Raw genomic sequence first — 24,039 nt, forward strand, 5'->3', positions numbered from 1 at the left:
TTATAGTAGTGTCTATTACATGCAGTTATATGAAAATGACACTGTTCCCAAACATTTTCTTTTGTGATTCAGATTGAGCATGACATTTTAAGCAACTTCCTAATTTACTCCTATTATCAAATTTTCTTCATTCTCTTGGTATCTTTATTGGAAATGCAAGAATGTAAGTTTAGATGCCGGCCCATTTTTGGTGAACAACCTGGGTTGTCCTTGCTGATTGGTGGATAAATTCATCCACCAATAAAAAAGTGCTGTCCAGAGTACTGAAACCAAAAAAAAGCTTAGATACCTTTTTCAAATAATGATAGCAAGAGAACGAAGAAAAATTGATAATAGGAGTAAATTAGAAAGTTGCTTAAAATTGCATGCTCTTTCTGAATTACAAAAGAAAAAATTTGGGTACAGTGTCCCTTTAAGTCATCTCTTCCTTGAGATATCAAAGGACTGACAGATTCACAGACTGATCTCTCTATTCTATTGTGTTCTAACTGACCCTCCCCCCCTTTGCCTAATTTAAAAGATTCTCTAAACTTGCTACCATCCTTTCCCCCAACACACCTGCACCCATGTCATTCAGATCCAATCCATCCTTACTGTACAAATTGTACCCAAGTGAAAAGTCAGCCCAGTGCTCTAAAAAGTCAAACCCCTCATTTTTACACCATGTTTTTAACCATGAATTAACAGACCTTAGCTCCTTCTGCCTTACTGAATTAGCACACTGCACTGGTAATATGTCAGAAAATATTACTTTGGAGGTCCTTGCTTTAAGCTTGCTACCTAACTCCCTAAAGTCATTTTTTAGGACTCTCCATCTCCCGCTGATTCCTTCATTAGTACCAATATGTACCATGACTGCAGGATCAGACCCACGTCCTTCTAACAATCTATCAATACGCTCCACAATATGCCTAACACGAGCCCCTGGAGGACAGCAAACTGTTCTATTTAAAGGGTCTGGATGACAAATTACCCTATCAACCTTCCTAATAATAGTCTCCTACCACCAACATCTGTCTCAGGCCCTGTCTTGTATGCCCCTCTTCCATGACTGAAGGACTGCCCGCCATAGTATGCTGCTCTTCCACAACTGAAGGACTGTTCACTATACTAGGCAACACAGCCCTCTCTGACACTGCCACCCCTGAACTGATATCCCCAACATCTTCACTTAATCTGGCAAATCTGTTGGTGTACCAGCTCAGAACTGGCCTGTCTCTTCCGCTTACCTTTACCTCGCCCTCTAACTGTGACCCAGCTACATCCTGGAGTCTCCTCCCCATTCCCACTGCTAGAACCATTAACAATTAGCTTAGTCCTATCCATTTCCCTTTCAAGTGTCTTAGTTTCATGTAGTGTTGCAATTCGTTCCTCCAGAACTCCAATATGAGTTTCTAAAGAGACAATATGCTCAAATTTACCACAAACATATAATCCCTGAAGTGGCTGCTCCAACTGTGTTTACTCTTTTTAAATCATAATTACAACAGAAACTACCCAAATGACCCTAATCAAAAGTTTACATACCCTGGTGGTTTTGGCCTGATAACATGCACACAAGTTGATACAAAGGGGTTTGAATGGCTATTAAATGTAACCATCCTCACCTGTGATCTGTTTTCTTGTAATTAGTGTGTGTATAAAAGGTCAATGAGTTTCTGGACTACTGACAGACCCTTGCATCTTTCATCCAGTGCTGCACTGACAATTCTGGAAAATGAGGCGTTCTGTTTGATAACATACTGCATTCATCTTGCCATCAATTCTAACCAAATTTCCTGTGCCTCTGTAGCTCACACATCCGCAAAACATCAGTGATCCACCTCCGTGTTTCACAGTAGGAATGGTGTACCTTTCATCATAGGCCTTGTTGACTCCTCTCCAAATGTAGCATTTATGGTTGTGGCCAAAAAGCTAAATTTTAGTCTCATCACTCCAAATGACTTTGTGCCAGAAGGTTTGAGGCTTGTCTCTGCTGTTTGGCGTATTGTAAGTGGGATACTTTGTGGCAATTGCGTAGTAATGGCTTTCTTATGGCGACTCAACCATGCAGCCCATCTTTCTTCAAGTGCCTCCTTATTGTTCATCTTGAAACAGCCACACCACATGGTCCTGTATTTCACCTGAAGTTATTTGTGGGTTTGTCTTTGCATCCCGAACAATTTTCCTGGCAGTTGTGGCTGATATTTTGGTTGGTCTACCTGACTGTGGTTTGGTTTCAACAGAACCCTTCATTTTCCACTTCTTAAGTTTGAACACTGCTGATTTGCCGCAGATCCTTTGACAATTCTTTTGCTTTCCCCATGACTCAGAATCGTCAGTGCAGCGCTGGATGAAAGATGCAAGGGTCTGTTAGGAGTCCAGAAACTCATTGACCTTTTATACATACACACACACACACACACACACACACACACACACACACACACACACACACACACACTACAAGAAAACAGATCACAGGTGAGGATGGTTACCTTTAATAGCCATTCAAACCCCTTTGTGTCAACTTATGCGCATGTTATCAGGCCAAAATCACCAGGGTATGTAAACTTTTTTGATCAGGGTCATTTTGGTACTTCCTGTTGTCATTATGATTTAAAAGAGTAAACACAGTTGATAATAAATGGCTTCAACCAAACACTAACCATGAGTAAAAGAAAAGTTTGTGTGTTATCATTCATATTCTCTGAAAAATGGCCAAGAAATCATAAATTCCGCCAGGGTATGTAAACTTATGAGCACAACTGTGTGTATGTATATAATAAATATATGTATATAATAAGTGTGTGTGTGTGTGTGTATGTATAGGCTTACTTCAATCAAGGACTGCACTCGCTGGATTCAACTCAAAGAGTCTTTAAATCTTTATTGTGGTAACGTTTCGTGGTTCGCAGACCCCTTCCTCAGACCAGAAAACAGTGCAATATATAGCAACAAACCCCACCCACCAAACAATTAGTGATAATTGAGCCAAAAACATAAGTAACCATGGTAACACACAATTGGCCACAGGATCAAATAACAATCTTCTAAATGAAATAATTGCCAATTAACATTATAGTAGATATGTACACCACATGAACCATATCCCTATGACATATGTGAATGCTAAAAACAGAATATAAACAATTGTGTCAAACAAAAAAACGTGTATACATTTCACCTGATATTTAAATATCATGAGAAACAAACTAACCCTATCTAGAAGTCTACAACTCTGCAGAGAATAATGTATAACAGCTCTATGGCTCTAATCCTATTTGTGTCTATCGCCGTTTCCAGTATCAGTAGTCAACATATTACTTACAGCCCAGACAATATGAGATAGTAATCGAGACGCCGTGCTGGTATGCATATCACTAGCCTTAACTGCCTGCATGTAAGAATCCAAAATGACAGCGTAATCAGTCTAATTGCTTTATCCGATCTCTTACAGGGTATAAGTGTAATGTGTGGAACGTAATCACTACTACCAGGATAGAAGATACAGGTTTATAGTGTACTAGCTTACACTATAGGTACAATTCAAAAGTTCACATATGGGCCAATAATATGTGTGAGGTGCAAGCACTACTAAAAACTATGGTGACGTACCGGGCTATAAAATCTACTGGTGGCAATTGTATACAGGCCGATTCAACGATGGGCGTTAGTAGAGAAACAGGCGCGGCTCAGTCAAACCCGAGGTCTGTGTAGTGTAAACATAATAAGCATGGCTAATTAGCATAGCCTGCTGTCGTCAGAGCGGGCGCGCATGCCCGGTAGAGTGACTATGTAGAGCCAGGCGCGGATCAGCCTGATCCATTTGTGAATCGAAAACCAGACAGACAGCATGGCTAATTAACACAGCCTGCTGACGTCAGGAAAAGGGCGGGCGTACTCTGCAGAGTGGCGGCCAGCTTTTAAGGCAGGATACAGAGGGATAAAAACAAGGATTACGTGTGTGCAGTCTATTACAAACATAAACAGGCTCAAGTGTGATATAAGTGAAAGTTATTAATCACTGGTTCATAAGCTATTTAAGTGTGATATAAGTGAAAGTTATGATGATATATTTGAGGTCCCTCTGTACGAGTAATCTTAGACTCGGGCACAAGTGAATTCTAGGGATGTATTTGACTTGTTGTAATGCCAGGGATGTATTGACTTACCAGTTTAATTCTATCCCTGTTCGTCTTTTGATATGTATCATTGCAGTTTCGAAATACTTATTTGTTGGGTAACTGCTGGTACCTTTTGATTATTGATGTATGGATATTTAGAATACAGATCCTATGACTGACGTGTTTTTATTGTAACACTACGTAATTAATTTGCATATAGACCATTACATAGCCTATGAATCAGTGATTAATAACTTTCACTTATATCACACTTAAATAGCCTATGAACCAGTGATTAATAACTTTCACTTATATCACACTTGAGCCTGTTTATGTTTGTAATAGATTGCACACACGTAATCCTTGTTTTTATCCCTCTGTATCCTGCCTTAACAGCTGGCCGCCACTCTGCAGAGTACACCCGCCCTTTTCCTGACGTCAGCAGGCTATGTTAATTAGCCATGCTGTCTGTCTGGTTTTCGATTCACAAACGGATCAGGCTGATCCGCGCCTGGCTCTACATAGTCACTCTACCGAGCATGCGCTCCCGCTCTGACAACAGCAGGCTATGCTAATTAGCCATGCTTATTATGTTTACACTACACAGACCTCGGGTTTGACTGAGCCGCACCTGTTTCTCTACTAACGCCCATCGTTGCATCGGCCTGTATACAATTGCCACCAGTAGATTGTATAGCCCGGTATGTCACCATCGTTTTTAGTAGTGCTTACACCTCACACACATTATTGTCCCATATGTGAACTTTTGAATTGTACCTATATTGTAAGCTTGTACACTATAAACCTGTATCTTCTATCCTGGTAGTAGTGATTACGTTCCACACATTACACTTATACCCTGTATGAGATCAGATAAAGCAATTAGACAGACTGATTACGCTGTCATTTTGGATTCTTGCGGGCAGTTAAGGCTAGTGATATGCATACCAGCACGACGTCTCGATTACTATATCATATTGTCTGGGCTGTTAGTAATATGTTGACTACTGATACTGGAAACGGCGATAGACACAAATAGGATTAGAGCCATAGAGCTGTTATACATTATTCTCTGCAGAGTTGTAGACTTCTAGATAGGGTTAGTTTGTTTCTCATGATATTTAAATATCAGGTGAAATGTATACACACTTTTTTGTTTGACACAATTGTTTATATTCTGTTTTTAGTATTCACATATGTCATAGGGATATGGTTCATGTGGTGCACATATCTACTTTAAAGTGAAGGTCAAGTCTGGCTTAGTGGTTAACAGTTTTAGCAAGATTAGCTAAATTAAGTATGATGTTAAGTCATCAAATTCTTTATAACTAATAATAAAAGTTGTATCTTTACCTTTTAAATCGCATCTGTGTCACTTGTATTATCCGCCCGCCATATTGCCGTAATTGACAGTTTTTTAATATGTTCTATCCAATCTATTTTTTACCTCCGTGGCGTCCTGCCCCTTTTCTATAGCGTCATTACTCAATTATGCTCATGCGTATAAAAAATGTGAGCGTCATCACCGTCATGCTCGTGCATGAAGCACGCATGCGTAGTCCGCTCTCTCATTATTTTGGATACGAGCGAGTGAGTGACTAACAGTATTGCGTAACAGTTGAAAAGGAAACGCATGCGCTACACAGTGAAAAATACGCATGCGCATTTCAAAAAGGTTGTTGTGCACGAGCGTAGGGAACTTGTAGGAACGATAGCTACGTCACTAAAGAAAAATAAGGAAGTGTGGTAGGGAAGGGGCAAATATCGATAACGGAGGTATTATATTTATTTGTTTTATTTGAAAATGACTAATTTTTTTGAAATATAAAGTTAGCGACTGTAATACGTTGATGTTAAGGTTTCTATGGGTGTATTGCATTTAGATAAAATTGACCTTCACTTTAATGTTAGTTGTCAATTATTTCATTTAGAAGATTATTTGCTACTGTGGCCAATTGTGTGTTACCATGGTTACTTCTGTTTTTGGCGCAATTTTCACTAATTGTTTGGTGGGTGGGGTTTGTTGCTATATATTGCACGGTTTGTTCACTTGCACTGAGGAAGGAGTCTGCGAACCCCGAAACGTTACCACAATAAAGATTTAAAGACTCTTTGAGTTGAATCCAGCGAGTGCAGTCCTTGATTGAAGTAAGACTGTGTGAACTTTTGACTGAGCACCCTGGTTGATGACCCTACTGTATTGTGAGTGCAGGCACACGGAGGATTTATTTATATATATATATGTATCCCAATTTACTCAGTATACAAGCCATAGATCATGTACCATTATGGAAGAGAGGTGGGGATAGAGAGGCAAAATTAAATACCAGAGAAATATTTTGGATCTTTACTCTCAATACAAGTATCCCCCATGACCTTAACGTTAGAAGAGACCTAGATCTATGTGTTTAATGCCCCATTAACAACTATATGTGTGAACATACCCATTATTTTTATTGTTAAGTATATACATTATACTTAATTAGGTTTATAATGCTGTTTAGCAAATGTTTTTGTTCATTTAGCTTAGTTTAATTATATATTCTGTGTTGTGTGACTATTTTATTAGGTTTATAATGCTGCCTAGCATTTAAAGTCTTCATTTCAAAGCTTTTAACCCCTTAATGACAACTGACGTACCAGGTACGTCATGCATTAACAAGCAGTTAATGACAATGGACGTACCTGGTACGTCAGTTGTCTAACAGAGTGCTGGAAGCGATCACAAATGCTTCCAGCAGCTCTGAGGGTATTGCAGTGATGCCTCGATATGGAGGCATCCTGCAATACCACTTTACAAGCCCCCGATGCAGAGAGAGCCACTCTGTGGCCCTCTCTGCACCGGTAGCGATAGTGCCGGGTGTGAGGGTGCGCGTGCACGATGCGCGTGTGTGCACGTGAGCATGCATGTGCACGTGCACCCATTAGCCACACTGACACCAATGAATGATGCAGAAAGGGGAAAAAAAAAGGGATTTAAAAAAAAAAAAAATATATAAAAGGATCTGGGTGGGGGTATTGTGGGGGGCTGCTACACTACAGAAATAGTTTTTTAAGTAAAAATAAAATAAAAATACTTTTTGGGGGGTTTTTGGGGCCAAACTGGGTACTGGCAGACAGCTGCCAGTACCCAAGATGGTGGTAATTAGGTAGGGGAGAGGGTTAGAGAGCTGGAGGGGGGATCAGGGAGGTTGGGGCTAAGGCAGGGGTCCATCACAGCTAAAATACTTTATTATTTTTATTTAAAAAAAACACAAAAAAAAACTTTCTGCCAGTACTTAAGATGGCGGGAACAATTGTGGGGTGGGGGAGGGAAGAGAGCTGTTTGGGAGGGATCAGGGGGTGGGATGTGTCAGGTGGGAGGCTGATCTCTAAAATTAACCCTGCAAGCTCCCTACAAGCTACCTAATTTAACCCCTTCACTGCTGGGCATAATTAACGTGTGGTGCGCAGCAGCATTTAGCGGCCTTCTAATTACCAAAAAGCAACGCCAAAGCCATATAAGTCTGTTATTTCTGAACAAAGGGGATCCCAGAGAAGCCTTTACAAAAATTTCTGCCATAATTGCACAAGCTGTTTGTAAATAATTTCAGTGAGAAACCTAAAATTGTGAAAAATGTAAAGTTTTTTTTTTTTATTTGCTCGCATTTGGCGGTGAAATGGTGGCATAAAATATACCAAAATGGGCCTAGATCAATACTTGGGGTTGTCTACTACACTACACTAAAGCTAAAATTAACCCTACAAGCTCCCTAATTAACCCCTTCACTCCTGGGCATAAAACACGTGTGGTGCGCAGCGGCATTTAGCGGCCTTCTAATTACCAAAAAGCAACCCAAAAGCCATATAAGTCTGCTATTTCTGAAAAAAGGGGATCCCAGAGAAGCATTTACAACCATTTGTGCCATAATTGCAGAAGCTGTTTGTAAATAATTTCAGTGGGAAACCTAAAGTTTGTGACAAATTTTGTGAAAAAGTGAACTTTTTTTTTTTTTGATCGCATTTGGAGGTGAAATGGTGGCATGAAATATACCAAAATGGGCCTAGATCAATACTTTGGGTTGTCTTCTAAAAAAAAATATATACATGTCAAGGTATATTCAGGTATTCCTGACAGATATCAGGGTTCCAATGTAACCAGCGCTAATTTTGAAAAAAAAAGTGGTTTGGAAATAGCGAAGTGCTACTGTATTTATTGCCCCATAAATTGCAAAAAAAGCAAAGAACATGTAAACATTGGGTATTTCTAAATTCAGGACAAAATTTAGAAACTATTTAGCATGGGTGTTTTTTGGTGATTGTAGATGTGTAACATATTTTGGGGGTCAAAGTTAGAAAAAGTGTGTTTTTTTTTCCATTTTTTCCTCATATTTTATTATTTTTTTTTAATTAAATTATAAGACATCATGAAAATAATGGTATCTTTAGAAAGTCCATTTAATGGCGAGAAAAACGGTATATAATATGTGTGGGTACAGTAAATGAGTAAGAGGGAAATTACAGCTAAACACAAACACTGCAGAAATGTAAAAATAGCCATTGTCATTAAGGGTAAGAAAATTGAAAAATGGTCCGGTCATTAAGGGGTTAAAATAATTTATTAAGTGTTACTTATGACAATTTTGAGAGGGGCCTGGAACCTATCTCCTTCACTTCCCATTGAATTTACAACGGTTTTGATTTACAACCATTCCTTCTGGAACCTAACCCCGGCGTAAACTGAGGGCTACCTGTAATAAGTATACTACAAGTTAGACTTAAATAATGATGAATACATTACGCTAGTAGTGTTAAATGTGATTAACAGAAGGTTAGAAATTAATTTATATAGGCTTATATGGAGAATGTATATACCTTTTATTTTAATTGGAATCCCTATTTAAAGTGAGATTACTGGGTCACCTGTCAGCAGTGAACAAGTGCCGGAAGGCACGAAACATGTCTGCTGCTTCTTGACCCAGTTGTCTCCATTGCCTGTCTGCTACAGGAGCTGCTATTTATGTACGGCTAGTGCATACATGTTTTTTTATTGTGGATTGCTTCAATAAAAGTTTGTTTTAAGGATACACTGGAGCCACGACATCCTTCTTTGAAATATATATATATATATATATATATATATATATACACAAGCCGTTTGCCCCCCCCTAAGACTGCAGGTTCTCAAGAGAACCTGTAGTCCAGTATTTATCAAGCAGCAGACCGCTGCTTCCTAATCTCTTCTCCAGAATTTAAAATCTCCCCGGTCTCATTCGACCGGGGAAATTGACAGCTCCTGCCCGCAAGTGATTGGATGTGTGCGGGCACTGTTGCATGCAAGCACAAAATATTGCTTGTGTGCAATGCTGAATTCTGGCAGCAAATTTCTACCCTCCAGAGGAGAGCTGGGGTGGACAGGGGTGCATATGTTCACCCCTGTCTGCCGTAGCTTGATACATAGAGACCTAAATCTGTTTGTCACAATCAAAGATTTATCCTATGGAGATGATAATAATTTGACAATGTATATTAATCAAACGGTAATCAGAGAGGTGAAACTTCCGGTTGTGGAAGTAATTATAACCCAATGAGTATGGTTGGCCGCAATCTTTGATAAAGCCTAAACCACGTCAGCAGGGGTAATGGGGTCCATACTATTTTAATTTTGCAGAGTAACTGCTGCTTGGCTTCATTCGAACGCTGATTCAGTATAATTCCAGTTTTTGCAGACTGTTCTAAGCGGTTGTATCTCGGTTTGATAATAGCCTACTAAACATTACATTATAACACAATCTTGTATTACAAAACTAGAACCATTAGATTTGACATCTGCTTAAATTTCTTTGACCGATTTGTGCGTGTGTGGCACAAATAAAATTGTGTGTATGTGTCCTCTGAGCAGGATTGCAAGTTGTGGTGCCTGTGATTAGAACTTACAATACATTCAGTTTTAAATTTATAGCGTTATGGCTGTTCATAGGTTAGTTATTGCCGTAAGAATATTTGTTCACTGAATGGCAACAAATATAGTTTTTATGTAACTAACCTAACCGAACTGCAAGACAAAGCAGCGCTCGTGACTGGAGTTTACATTACAAACTTACTGAGTACTCGGTGTCACAATTTTTCAGATATTATTGTACTATTAGAGGAATCACTACTTTATTATTAATTGTTCACTATATGGTAATAGTCGCAGCTCTATACCAATTTTAAAACTGAACATATAATACAAACTTACCTACTCTTATATCTACGCATCATTTTAACACCGTAAATATTTGTTATATTCTATGCGAGAATCACATTTGATTTTTTTTTTTTTATCAGTACATTTTTATGTAAGCTCTCAGAATATAACTATTTGTAAATAAATTCGGTTCCCACACACTGTTAATTTATTGAGCATGCAACATAATACCAAATCAATAATCCGGTACTTTTTGGCATAATTGGAGCATATTTTCAAGGCATAGACATGGCAAACTTCTCAATTGCTAAATTAGGATATAATAACTAGCAGCTAGACTCGCACCAGTTTTTAATCATATTCCCATTTTTTATATTTAGTTTTAATAAGTTATGTTTCTCTTGTTAAGTGTGTTCAGTCCACGGGTCATCCATTACTTATGGGATATATTCTCCTTCCCAACAGGAAGTTGCAAGAGGATCACCCAAGCAGAGCTGCTATATAGCTCCTCCCCTCACATGTCATATCCAGTCATTCTCTTGCAACCCTCAACAAAGAAGGAGGTCGCGAGAGGAGCTGGAGTTTTTACTTAACTATTAACTATTCTTCAATCAAAAGTTTGTTATTTTAAATGGCACCTGAGTGTGCTGTTTTTTTTATCTCAGGCAGTATTTGGAAGAAGAAACTGCCTGCGTTTTTTATCTATGATCTTAGCAGGCGTAACTAAGATCCACTGGCTGTTCTCGACATTCTGAGGAGTGGGGTAACTTCAGACTGGGAATAGCATGCGGGGTCCTCCGCAAATGAGGTATGTGCGGTACTTTATTTTCTGGGAATGGAATTGACTAAGAAAATACTGCTGTTACCGTATGATGTAAGTACAGCCTTAAATGCAGTAGTAGCAACTGGTATCAGGCTGATAATTGTATGCGCAGTCGAGTTATATTCTAGGGACTAGAATTTGACTGAGAAAATACTGTTAACACTGAAATAATACTTAAGCCTTCTCTGCAGTGGTAGCGACTGGTAGCAGGCTTAGTGATAGTTTTGCATGACATTGAAAAATGTTGTTTTTTAATAAAACGTTTACTGGCATGTTATTCGTTTTTTTTTGTGAGGTACTTTGGTGATAAATCGCTTTGGGCATGATTTTTTCCACATGGCTAACATATTTTTCTGCATGGAAACCGTTATATCAGGGCTCCCACTGTTGTGATTGGAGTGGGAGGGCCTTTGTTTTAGCGCCTTGTTGCGCAGTTAAAATTATTGCACAGTCTTTCTGCTTCTTCCTCCTTGATCCAGGACGTCTCTAGAGAGCTCAGGGGTCTGCAAATTTCATTTGTGAGGGAGGTAATCGGTCACAGCAGATCTGTGACAGTGTGCTGACTGTGATTAAAAGCGTGAAATCTTAATTGATATCTGTTTTATCCGTTTTGGGTATCGAGGGGTTAATCATCCTTTTGCTAATGGGTGCAATCCTCTGCTAATAGTACACGTCTTGTTAAGAATTGTTTAATTATATTTGTATTTTTGAAGCGCTGCAGCGTTTTTTATATTGCTTGTAAAACTTATTGAAAGTGATTTCCAAGCTTGTTAGTTTCATTGCTAAGTCTGTTTTAACATGTCTGATTCAGAGGAAACTGTTTGTTCATCATGTTCAAAAGCCAATGTGGAGCCCAATAGAACGATGTGTACCAATTGTATTGATATTGCTTTGAATAAAAGTCAATCTGTACCGATAAAGAAGCTATCACCAGACAACGAGGGGGAAGTTATGCCGCCTAACTCTCCTCACGTGTCAGTACCTGCGTCTCCCGCTCGGGAGATGCGTAGGATTGAGACACCTAGTACATCTAGGCCCTTACAAATCACTTTACACGATATGGCTAATGTTATGAAAGAAGTATTATATAATATGCCCGAATTAAGGGGCAAACGCGATAGCTCTGGGTTAAGGACAGAGCACGCTGATGACACGAGAGCCATGTCTGATACTGCGTCACAACTTGCAGAACATGAGGACGGTGAGCTTCATTCTGTGGGTGACGGTTCTGATTTGGGGAGACCGGATTCAGAAATTTCAAATTTTAAATTTAAGCTTGAGAACCTCCGTGTGTTACTAGGGGAGGTATTAGCGGCTCTGAATGATTGCGACACGATGGCAATTCCAGAGAAATTGTGTAGGTTGGATAGATACTATGCGGTACCGGTGTGTACTGACGTTTTTCCTATACCAAAAAGACTTACAGAAATTATCAGTAAGGAGTGGGATAGACCCGGTGTGCCTTTTTCCCCTCCCCCGATATTTAGAAAAATGTTCCCTATAGACGCCACCACACGAGACTTATGGCAGACGGTCCCTAAGGTGTAGGGAGCAGTTTCTACGTTAGCCAAGCGTACCACTATCCCGGTGGAGGATAGCTGTGCTTTCTCAGATCCAATGGATAAAAAATTAGAGGGTTATCTTAAGAAAATGTATGTTCAACAGGGTTTTATATTGCAGCCTCTTGCATGCATTGCGCCTGTCACGGCTGCAGCGGCATTCTGGTTTGAGTCTCTAGAAGAGGCGATTCGCACAGAGCCGTTGGATGAGGCCTTGAGCAAAGTTAGAACCCTTAAGCAAGCTAATGCGTTTTTTTCAGATGCCGTAGTACATCTAACCAAACTTACGGCTAAAAATTCCGGATTCGCCATACAGGCGCGCAGAGCGCTCTGGCTTAAATCCTGGTCAGCGGATGTAACTTCCAAGTCTAAACTACTTAACATTCCTTTCAAAGGGCAGACCTTATTCGGGCCCGGCTTGAAGGAAATTATTGCTGACATTACGGGAGGTAAGGGCCACGCCCTTCCTCAGGACAGGGCCAAACCAAAGGCCAAACAGTCTAATTTTCGTGCCTTTCGTAACTTCAAGGCAGGAGCAGCATCGACTTCCTCCGCTCCAAAACAGGAAGGAACTACTGCTCGTTCCAGACAAGGTTGGAAAGGCAACCAGTCATGGAGCAAGGGCAAGCAGACCAGAAAGCCTACTCCCGCCCCTAAGACAGCATGAAGTCAGGGCCCCCTATCCAGAGACTGATTTAGTGGGGGGCAGACTTTCTCTCTTTGCCCAGGCTTGGGCAAGAGATGTGCAGGATCCCTGGACGTTAAAGATTATATCTCAGGGATACCTTCTGGATTTCAAATCCTCTCCTCCACAAGGGAGGTTCCATCTTTCAAGGTTATCGACAAACCTAGTAAAGAGAGAGGCATTTCTACAATGTGTACAAGACCTCTTAATCATGGGGGTGATCCACTCAGTTCCGCGATCGGAACAGGGACAAGGATTTTACTCAAATCTATTTGTGGTTCCCAAAAAAGAGGGAACCTTCAGACCAATCTTGGACTTAAAGATCTTAAACAAATTCCTAAGGGTACCATCGTTCAAGATGGAAACCATTCGAACCATCCTACCCATGATCCAAGAGGGTCAATATATGACCACGGTGGACTTAAAGGATGCTTACCTTCATATACCGATTCACAAAGATCATTATCGGTACCTGAGGTTTGCCTTTCTAGACGGGCATTACCAGTTTGTGGCTCTTCCCTTCGGGTTAGCCACGGCCCCGAGAATTTTTATGAAGGTTCTGGGCTCACTTCTGGCGGTACTAAGACCACGAGGCATAGCGGTGGCTCCGTACCTAGACGACATTCTGATACAAGCGTCAAATTTTCAGAATGCAAAGTCTCATACAGAGATAGTTCTAGCATTTCTGAGGTCGCATTGGTGGAAAGTGAACGTGGAAAAGAGTTCTCTGTTACCACTCACACGGGTTCCTTTTCTAGGGACTCTTATAGATTCTGTAGAGATGAAGATTTACCTGACGGAGTCCAGGTTATCAAAGATTCTCAATGCTTGCCGTGTCCTTCATTCCATTCCAAGTCCATCGGTAGCTCAGTGCATGGAGGTAATCGGCTTAATGGTAGCGGCAATGGACATAGTGCCATTTGCGCGCCTGCATCTCAGACCGCTGCAACTATGCATGCTCAGTCAATGGAACGGGGATTACTCAGATCTGTCCCCTTTGCTAAATCTGGACCAGGAGACCAGAGATTCGCTTCTCTGGTGGTTGTCACCGGTTCATCTGTCCAAAGGAATGACCTTTCGCAGGCCAGATTGGACGATTGTAACAACGGATGCCAGCCTTCTAGGCTGGGGAGCAGTCTGGAATTCCCTTAAGGCTCAGGGATCGTGGACTCAGGAGGAGAAACTCCTCCCAATAAACATTCTAGAATTAAGAGCAATATTCAATGCTCTTCTGGCTTGGCCTCAGTTAGCAAAGCTGAGGTTCATCAGATTTCAGTTGGACAACATCACGACTGTGGCTTACATCAATCATCAAGGGGGAACCAGGAGTTCCCTAGCGATGTTGGAAGTCTCGAAGATAATTCGCTGGGCAGAGTCTCACTCTTGCCACCTGTCAGCGATTCACATCCCAGGCGTAGAGAACTGGGAGGCGGATTTCCTAAGTCGCCAGACTTTTCATCCGGGAGAGTGGGAACTTCACCCGGAGGTATTTGCTCAACTGATTCGTCGTTGGGGCAAACCGGATCTGGATCTCATGGCATCTCGCCAGAATGCGAAGCTTCCTTGTTACGGATCCAGGTCCAGGGACCCGGGAGCGGTGCTGGTAGATGCATTAGCGGCCCCTTGGGTTTTCAACATAGCTTATGTGTTTCCACCATTTCCGTTGCTACCTCGGCTGATTGCCAGGATCAAACAGGAGAGGGCATCGGTAATTCTGATGGTGCCTGCGTGGCCACGCAGGACCTGGTATGCAGACCTAGTGGACATGTCGTCCTGTCCACCATGGTCTCTTCCTCTGAGGCAGGACCTTCTAATTCAGGGTCCTTTCAACCATCCAAACCTAATTTCTCTGAGGCTGACTGCCTGGAAATTGAACGCTTGATTCTATCAAAGCGTGGGTTTTCGGATTCGGTTATTGATACATTAATACAGGCTCGGAAACCTGTGACAAGAAAAATTTACCATAAGATATGGCATAAATATTTATATTGGTGCGAATCCAAGAGTTACTCATGGAGTAAGGTTAGGATTCCTAGGATATTAGCTTTTCTACAAGAGGGTTTAGAAAAGGGTTTATCCGCTAGTTCGCTAAAGGGACAGATTTCAGCTCTGTCTATTCTTTTACACAAACATCTGGCAGAGCATCCAGACGTCCAGGCCTTTTGTCAGGCTTTGGCTAGAATTAAACCTGTGTTTAAAGCTGTTGCTCCTCCGTGGAGCTTAAACTTGGTTCTTAAAGTTCTTCAGGGTGTTCCGTTTGAACCCCTTCATTCCATTGATATTAAGCTTTTATCTTGGAAAGTTTTGTTTTTGATGGCTATTTCCTCGGCTCGAAGAGTCTCTGAGTTATCTGCCTTACATTGTGATTCTCCTTATCTGATCTTTCATTCAGACAAGGTAGTTCTGCGTACTAAACCTGGGTTTTTACCTAAGGTTGTTTCTAACAGGAATATCAATCAAGAGATTGTTGTTCCATCGTTATGTCCTAATCTTTCTTCAAAGAAGGAACGTCTTTTGCATAATCTAGACGTGGTCCGTGCTCTGAAGTTCTACTTACAGGCAACTCAAGATTTTCGACAAACTTCTTCTCTGTCGTTTACTCTGGACAGAGGAGGGGTCAAAAGGCTTCGGCTACCTCTCTCTCTTTTTGGCTTCGTAGCATAATACGTTTAGCCTATGAGACTGCTGGACAGCAGCCTCCTGAAAGAATTACAGCTCATTCCACTAGAGCTGTGGCTTCCACCTGGGCCTTTAAGAATGAGGCCTCTGTTGAACAGATTTGCAAGGCTGCAACTTGGTCTTCACTTCATACTTTTTCCAAATTTTCCAAATTTGACAGTTTCGCTTCTTCGGAGGCTGGTTTTGGGAGAAAGGTTCTACAGGCAGTGGTTCCTTCTGTTTAATGTTCCTGCCTTGTCCCTCCCATCATCCGTGTACTTAGCTTTGGTATTGGTATCCCATAAGTAATGGATGACCTGTGGACTGAACACACTTAACAAGAGAAAACATAATTTATGCTTACCTGATAAATTTATTTCTCTTGTAGTGTGTTCAGTCCACGGCCCGCCCTTTCTTTTTTTGAGACAGGTTCTAAATTTTAAAATTATTACTCCAGTCACCACTGCACCTTATAGTTTCTCCTTTCTCGTCTTGTTTCGGTCGAATGACTGGATATGACATGTGAGGGGAGGAGCTATATAGCAGCTCTGCTTGGGTGATCCTCTTGCAACTTCCTGTTGGGAAGGAGAATATATCCCATAAGTAATGGATGACCCGTGGACTGAACACACTACAAGAGAAATAAATTTATCAGGTAAGCATAAATTATGTTTTTATTTATTTTCTAGCCTCACATTAGTCTGTAATATCCATCACTCTTGGAATCTTATCAAAAAAACTTATTTCTAATATTTATTAATGCAAGCACCACTCCCAAAGCAGAACATTATTATAATTTGGAGACTAATAATACACTCCAATCAAATAAAGTAGATGATATATTGGGAGATTGCTTAAAATAGTGCTGCTTTTAGTGTGTGTATTTTTGTATGATTCCGATAAAGCATTAGCTTTTAAACAACTTTTTAATTTACTTCTATTGTCAATGTTTCTTTGTTCTTTTGGTATCTTTTGTTGAAAAGTAGGTTTGTATGCTTAGGAGCCCGACCCATTTCTGGAGCAGTTTATGGCAGCAGTTTTGCAAGAATGTTATCAATTTGCAAGAGCACTAGATGGCAACACTATTTCCTGCCATGTAGTTCTTCAGATACCTACCCTAGGTATCTCTTCAACACAGAATATCATGGGAATTATGCAAATTTCATAATAGAAGTACATTGGAAACTTTATAAAAATTGTAGCTTCTGTTTGAATCAAAAAATAAACTTTTAGTTTCATATCCCTTTTTAAGTGGTATATTGGTCAGTATAACAAATGACACTTCACTAATGTATGAAATGTGTCCCCCCCCCCCCCTTTTCTTTTAGGCCTGCATTGACGATAACCTAGATATGGTAAAATTTCTTGTGGAAAATGGAGCCAGTATTAATCAACCAGATAACGAAGGCTGGATACCACTGCATGCTGCTTCTTCCTGTGGATATATTGACATTGCTGAGTAAGCCTTTGTTCCTAAATATTGACATCTATATATTAAATATCAATACCTATGTACAAAAAATATAAAATAGCTAAATATAAACAATATTCACTCCCCCTTACTTACAAGTGCCTCATGGAGCCTGAAATGTTTATGTACAAATAATTGATGGTAAATGAATCCTTTTGGTGTAGCATGCTTTAGCAGCCCTATGAAATTTTCTTGAACTGCCATTGCTGCTCAGCTATGCAGGCTTCCCAAACATAACTTATACCCGCGTGTCAGCCTTGGGATCTGACAAACCCTGTGAAAGTATATACCATGCCGCAGCAGGAAGGTTGTTTTTCTTAATGACATATAGTACCACAATTAATTTTCAACTTTAGCAGGCCTCCCTCACTCGCCACCTCATATTTGATTATTTTGTTTCCTATAATTTGGGATAAGATTTCTTTTACAAAGATATGACGAGTCCACGGATTTCATCCTTACTTGTGGGATATTAATCTCCTGCTAACAGGAAGTGGCAAAGAGCACCACAGCAGAGCTGTATATATAGCCCCTCCCTTCCCCTCCACCCTCAGTCATTCTCTTTGCCTGTGTTATACTAGGAAGAGGTAAAGTGAGGTGTTAGTTTTATTTTCTTCAATCAAGAAGTTTTTTTATTTTAAATGGTACCGGTGTGTACTATTTTCCTCGGGGGGTTATGGAAGAAGATTTCTGCCCTGAGTTTTGATGATCTTAGATGTAACTAAGATCCACGCTGGTCCCTACAAGACTTCTGTAGGTAACACATGAGACATCTTCAGTGTGGAGATTAAGGTATATGCAGCCTTTTATTTCTGAAGAGACTTGATATATCAGAACTGGCTGGCATTTATTTCCCTGTATGGGAATGGGGTAAGCAGTAGACCTGTTACACAGAAGGGTGTTACTGGAGTCCCTTGTTTTTATTTTTTTGAGCTGACATAAGGTCATGATATGACACTCTGGGAGAGGCATAAAGGCAGTGAATTGATAAAGCAGTTAAACGATTGAGCTATTTTTTATTATATATCCAGCATGACTTGCTGGGATGTGTTTGGGGTGTGTTTTTGTGTTCCACTTAGCTGTGTGAAAAACCGCTTCTCCATGCGGTTGTGTTTGGGCCTACTCTGACATCGGCCATAAGGTGCGGGGCTTGTTTTCGCGCGCTCAGATGCGCACTTCCTTCTGACAGAGAAGCAGCAAGCAGTAACTCCGGTTGCTCCTGGACAGTAGTCTCTGGCCTGGAGTGTTGGCTATTCATTACGAAGTACCCTGGGGGCAGGTAGGCGCCACAGCAGTGTTGTGGCGAGGTGCAGAGGGTATTTCTCTTGTAAGATGTGTCGAGTCCATGGATTCATCCTTTCTTGTGGGATATTCTCCTTCCCAACAGGAAGTGGCAAAGAGAGCACTCACAGCAGAGCTGTCTATATAGCTCCCCCCTTAGCTCCACCCCCAGTCATTCTCTTTGCCTACTCTAAGAAACTAGGAAGTGCAGAGCGAATGTGGTGACAAAAATGGTAGTTTTTATTTCTCAAGCAAAAGTTTATTTTAAATGGTACCGGTGTGTACTATTTACTCTCTGGCAGAAAAGGGATGAAGATTTCTGCAAGGAGGATTATGATCTTAGCACTTTGTAACTGAGATCCACTGCTGTTCTCACAAGGGCTGAAGAGTACAGGAAAACTTCAGTTGGGGTAACGGTTTGCATGCTAAGCTGCAAATGAGGTATGTTCAGTCTATATTTTTTCTAGACAGACTGTTAATTCTAGAAAAGGCTGGCAATATCCCCATGAGGGAAGGGTAAGCTGTATTCAGACACTTGGATAGGAATTTCAGCTTGCTTGAAGGGCTCATAATTTACTGGTGACACTGTTAGGAAAAAACGTTTTTGTTTGTTTAGTAAATGATGCAAATATAAAGTTTTTTTGAATGGACTAAAGGGGTCATTGTGGCTTGTTTTAGGGTTTTTAACCCACATGGTTAATTAAGAGACTCTCAGGTGTTTTTTTAATATGCCTCAAAACATCGAGTGAGGTGGGAGGGGCTTATTTTCGCGCCTCAGTTGCGCAGTTTCTTTTCCTTTGAGACATCCAACTGCTTCTCCAGTGGTTCCTGCTGTGTTTGAGGGCTGTAAAGGAGGCTTTTTACCCACAAATCGTTCTGAAGGGCAGGTAGGCGCCACAGCAAAGCTGTGGCAAGGTGCTGAAAGTCTTTTACCAGTTTTGATGTTTTTTCAATCCGGTTTTGCCATTAAGGGGTTAATTGTTTATTTGCATAGCTGTGCAAAGTTAGTAAGGCTGTAAGATACTACTGCAAAAATTTCATTAAGTTTACTGCTTTTTTACACTGTTTTGCAGAACTTGTGCAGCTTTTTTTTTCTCTTAAAGGCACAGTACAGTTTTATTTCTAAGTGTTATTTACTTTGATTACAGTGTTTTCCAAGCTTGCTTGTTACATTACTAGCCTGTTTAACATGTCTGACACGAAGGAAAATCCTTGTTCAATATGTTTGGAAGCCATTGTGGAACCCCCTCTTAGAATGTGTCCCACTTGCACTGATATGTCTATAAATTATAAAGAGCATATTTTAGCACTTAAAAATGGAGCAATAGATGATTCTCAGTCAGAAGTTAATGAGGGTTCACCATCTAGCTCTCCCCAAGTGTCACAACCAGTAACGCCCGCACAAGTGACGCCAAGTACCTCTAGTGTGTCAAATTCATTTACTTTACAAGACATGGCCACAGTTATGAATACAACCCTCACAGAGGTTTTATCCAAACTGCCTGGTTTACAAGGGAAGCGGGACAGCTCTGGGTTAAGGAAAAATGCTGAGCCGTCTCATGCTTTAGTAGCTGTATCTGATATGCCCTCACAATGCTCTGAAGGGGTGAGGGATTTGTTATCTGAGGGAGAAATTTCTGATTCAGGAAAGACGCTTCCTCAGACAGATTCTGATATGACGGCCTTTAAATTTAAGCTTGAACACCTCTGCTTATTGCTTAGGGAGGTATTAGCAACTCTAGATGATTGTGACCCTATAGTGGTCCCAGAGAAATTGTGTAAAATGGATAGCTACTTAGAGGTTCCTGTTTTTCCAGTCCCTAAGAGGATTGTGAATATAATTGCTAAGGAGTGGGATAGACAAGGTATTCCGTTTATTCCCCCTCCTGTTTTTAAGAAAATGTTTCCCATATCTGACACCATAAGGGAGTCATGGCAGACAGTTCCTAAGGTGGAGGGAGCTATTTCTACTCTGTCTAAGCGTACAACTATACCTATCGAAGACAGTTGTGCTTTCAAAGATCCTATGGATAAAAAATTAAAGGGTCTCTTGAAGAAAATTTTTGTTCATCAAGGTTTTTCTCTCCAACCTATTGTGTGCATTGTCCCTGTAACAACTGCAGCTGCTTTCTGGTTTGAGGCTCTAGAAGAGGCTCTTCAAATGGAGACTCCATTAGAGGAGATTATGGACAGAATTAAGGCCCTTAAGTTGGCTAATTCTTTTATTACAGATGCCGCATTTCAACTGGCTAAATTAGCGGCAAAGAATTCAGCTTTTGCCATTTTAGCACGCAGGGTGTTATGGCTTAAGTCCTGGTCTGCTGATGTGTCATCTAAATCTAAACTTTTGAACATCCCTTTCAAAGGTAAGACCCTATTCGGGCCTGAACTGAAAGAGATTAGTTCAGACATCACTGGAGGGAAAGGTCATGCTCTCCCTCAGGATAGATCAAGTAAGATGAGGACCAAACAGAATAATTTTCGTTCCTTTCGGAACTTTAAGAGTGGTCCCGCTTCAGCTTCCTCTACTGCAAAGCAAGAGGGGAATTTTGCCCAATCCAAGTCAGTCTGGAGACCTAACCAGGCTTGGAACAAGGGTAAACAGGCCAAGAAGCCTGCAGCTGCTTCTAAAACAGCATGAAGGGGTAGCCCCCGATCCGGGACCGGTTCTAGTAGGGGGCATACACTCTCTCTCTTCGCTCAGGCTTGGGCAAGAGATGTTCACGATCCCTGGGCTTTAGAAATTGTGTCCCAGGGGTATCTTCTGGAATTCAAGGGCTCCCTTCCAAGGGGGAGATTTCACATTTCTCGATTGTCTGTAAACCAGACAAAGAGAGAGGCATTCTTACGCTGTGTAGAAGACCTACATACCATGGGGGTGATCCGCCCAGTCCCAATAGAGGAAAAGGGGCTAGGGTTTTATTCAAACCTGTTTGTGGTTCCCAAAAAAGAGGGAACTTTCAGACCATTCTTGGATCTCAAAATTCTAAACAAGTTCCTCAAGGTTCCATCATTCAAGATGGAGACTATTCGTACTATTCTACCTCTGATCCAGGAGGGTCAATATATGACTACCATGAACTTAAAGGATGCGTATCTTCACATCCCTATTCACAGAGATCATCAACAGTTTCTCAGATTCCCCTTTCTAAACAGGCATTACGAGTTTGTAGCCCTTCCCTTCGGGTTGGCCACAGCTCCCAGAATTTTCACGAAAGTGCTAGGGTCCCTTCTGACGGTTCTGCGACCACGGGGCATAGCAGTGGCGCCTTAGCTAGACGACATCTTAATTCAGGTGTCGACTTTCCAGCTAGCCAAGTCTCACACGGACATCGTGTTGGCTTTTCTTAGAGCTCACGGGTGAAAGGTGAACATTAAGAGTTCTCTCTTCCTTACAAGAGTTTCCTTCCTAGGGACTCTGATAGACTCGGTAGAAATGAAAATATTTCTGATGGAGGTCAGAAAATTAAAACTCTTAACCACTTGCCGAACTCTTCATTCCATTCCTCGGCCATCAGTGGCTCAGTGTATGGAGGTAATCGGACTCATGGTAGCGGCAATGGACATAGTTCCTTTTGCCCGCCTATACCTCAGACCACTGCAACTATGCATGCTCAAACAGTGGAATGGGGATTATGCAGATTTATCTCCTCAATTACATCTGGACCAGGGGTCCAGAGATTCTCTTCTCTGGTGGTTGTCTCAGGACCACCTGTCTCAGGGAATGTGTTTCCGCAGGCCAGAGTGGCTCATTGTAACGACAGATACCAGCCTGCTAGGCTGGGGTGCAGTCTGGAACTCCCTGAAAGCACAGGGAAGCTCTCCTCCCGATAAACATTCTAGAACTGAGAGCGATATTCGATGCGCTTCAGGCCTGGCCTCAGCTTGCTGCGGCCAAATTCATCAGATTTCAGTCGGACAACATCACAACTTTAGCTTATATCAATCATCAAGTAGGAACAAAGAGTCCTCTAGCGATGATGGAGGTAACCAAAATAATCCGGTGGGCAGAGGATCACTCTTGCCATCTCTCAGCAATCCACATCCCAGGGGTAGAGAACTGGGAGGCGGATTTTCTAAGTCATCAGACTTTTCATCCGGGGGAGTGGGAACTCCATCCGCAGGTATTTGCCCAGCTGATTCAGCTATGGGGCACACCAGAATTGGATCTGATGGCGTCTTGTCAAAATGCCAAACTTCCTCGTTATGGGTCCAGGTCCCGGGATCCCAAGGCGGTACTGATAGTTGCAGTGCCTTGGTCCTTCAATCTGGCCTATGTATTTCCACCTTTTCCTCTTCTCCCACGTCTGGTTGCCAGAATCAAGCAGGAGAGAGCTTCGGTAATTCTCATAGAACCTGCGTGGCCACGCAGGATTTGGTATGCAGACCTAGTGGACATGTCCTCGGTTCCACCGTAGACTCTGCCAATGAGGCGGGACCTTCTAATCCAAGGTCCGTTCACGCATCCAAATCTAATTTCTCTGCGTCTGACTGCTTGGAGATTGAACGCCTGATTCTATCAAAGCGTGGTTTCTCTGAGTCGGTCATTTATACCCTGATTCAGGCTAGAAAGCCTGTCACCAGGAAGATCTATCATAAGATTTAGCGCAAATATCTTTATTGGTGTTAATCCAAAGGTTACTCATGGAGTAAGATTAGGATTCCTAGAATATTGTCTTTTCTCCAAGAAGGTTTGGAGAAGGGATTATCTGCTAGTTCCCTAAAAGGACAAATATCTGCTTTGTCTATTCTACTACACAAACGTCTGGCAGATGTCCCAGACGTTCAAGCATTTAGTCAGGTTTTGGTCAGAATTAAGCCTGTATTTAAGCCAGTTGCTCTGCCTTGGAGCCTAAACTTAGTCCTTAAAGTTCTTCAAGGGGTTCCGTTTGAACCTATGCATTCCATAGATATCAAGCTTCTATCTTGGAAAGTTTTTTGTTTTTAGTAGCTATCTCTTCGGCTCGAAGAGTTTGAGCTATCTGCTTTACAATGTGATTCCCCTTACCTTGTTTTCCATGCAGATAAGGTGGTTTTGCGTACCAAGCCTGGGTTTCTTCCTAAGGTTGTTTCTAATAAGAATATCAATCAAGAGATTGTTGTTCCTTCTCTGTGTCCTAATCCTTCATCAAAGAAGGAACGTCTGTTACACAATCTTGATGTGGTTCGTGCTTTAAAGTTCTACTTACAAGCAACTAAAGATTTCTGTCAAACATCTTCATTGTTGTTTATTCTGGTAAACGGAGAGGTCAAAGGGCTACGGCTACCTCTTTCCTTTTGGCTGAAA

General features: G+C 41.3%; 1 protein-coding gene across 4 annotated transcripts in view; it reads left to right on the plus strand.

The window, feature by feature from the left end:
- Positions 1-24,039, plus strand: part of PPP1R12A (protein phosphatase 1 regulatory subunit 12A) — an 875,274-nt gene that overhangs the window by 106,997 nt on the left and 744,238 nt on the right. For all 4 annotated transcript variants that reach the window (XM_053716754.1, XM_053716755.1, XM_053716757.1 and 1 more), the window contains exon 2: positions 17,329-17,459. In XM_053716754.1, the coding sequence (XP_053572729.1) occupies positions 17,329-17,459 (131 nt within the window). The remainder of the gene's footprint in view (positions 1-17,328; positions 17,460-24,039) is intronic.

This window comes from Bombina bombina, chromosome 6, assembly GCF_027579735.1.
Source record: "Bombina bombina isolate aBomBom1 chromosome 6, aBomBom1.pri, whole genome shotgun sequence".
NCBI classification, from domain to species: Eukaryota; Metazoa; Chordata; class Amphibia; order Anura; family Bombinatoridae; genus Bombina; species Bombina bombina.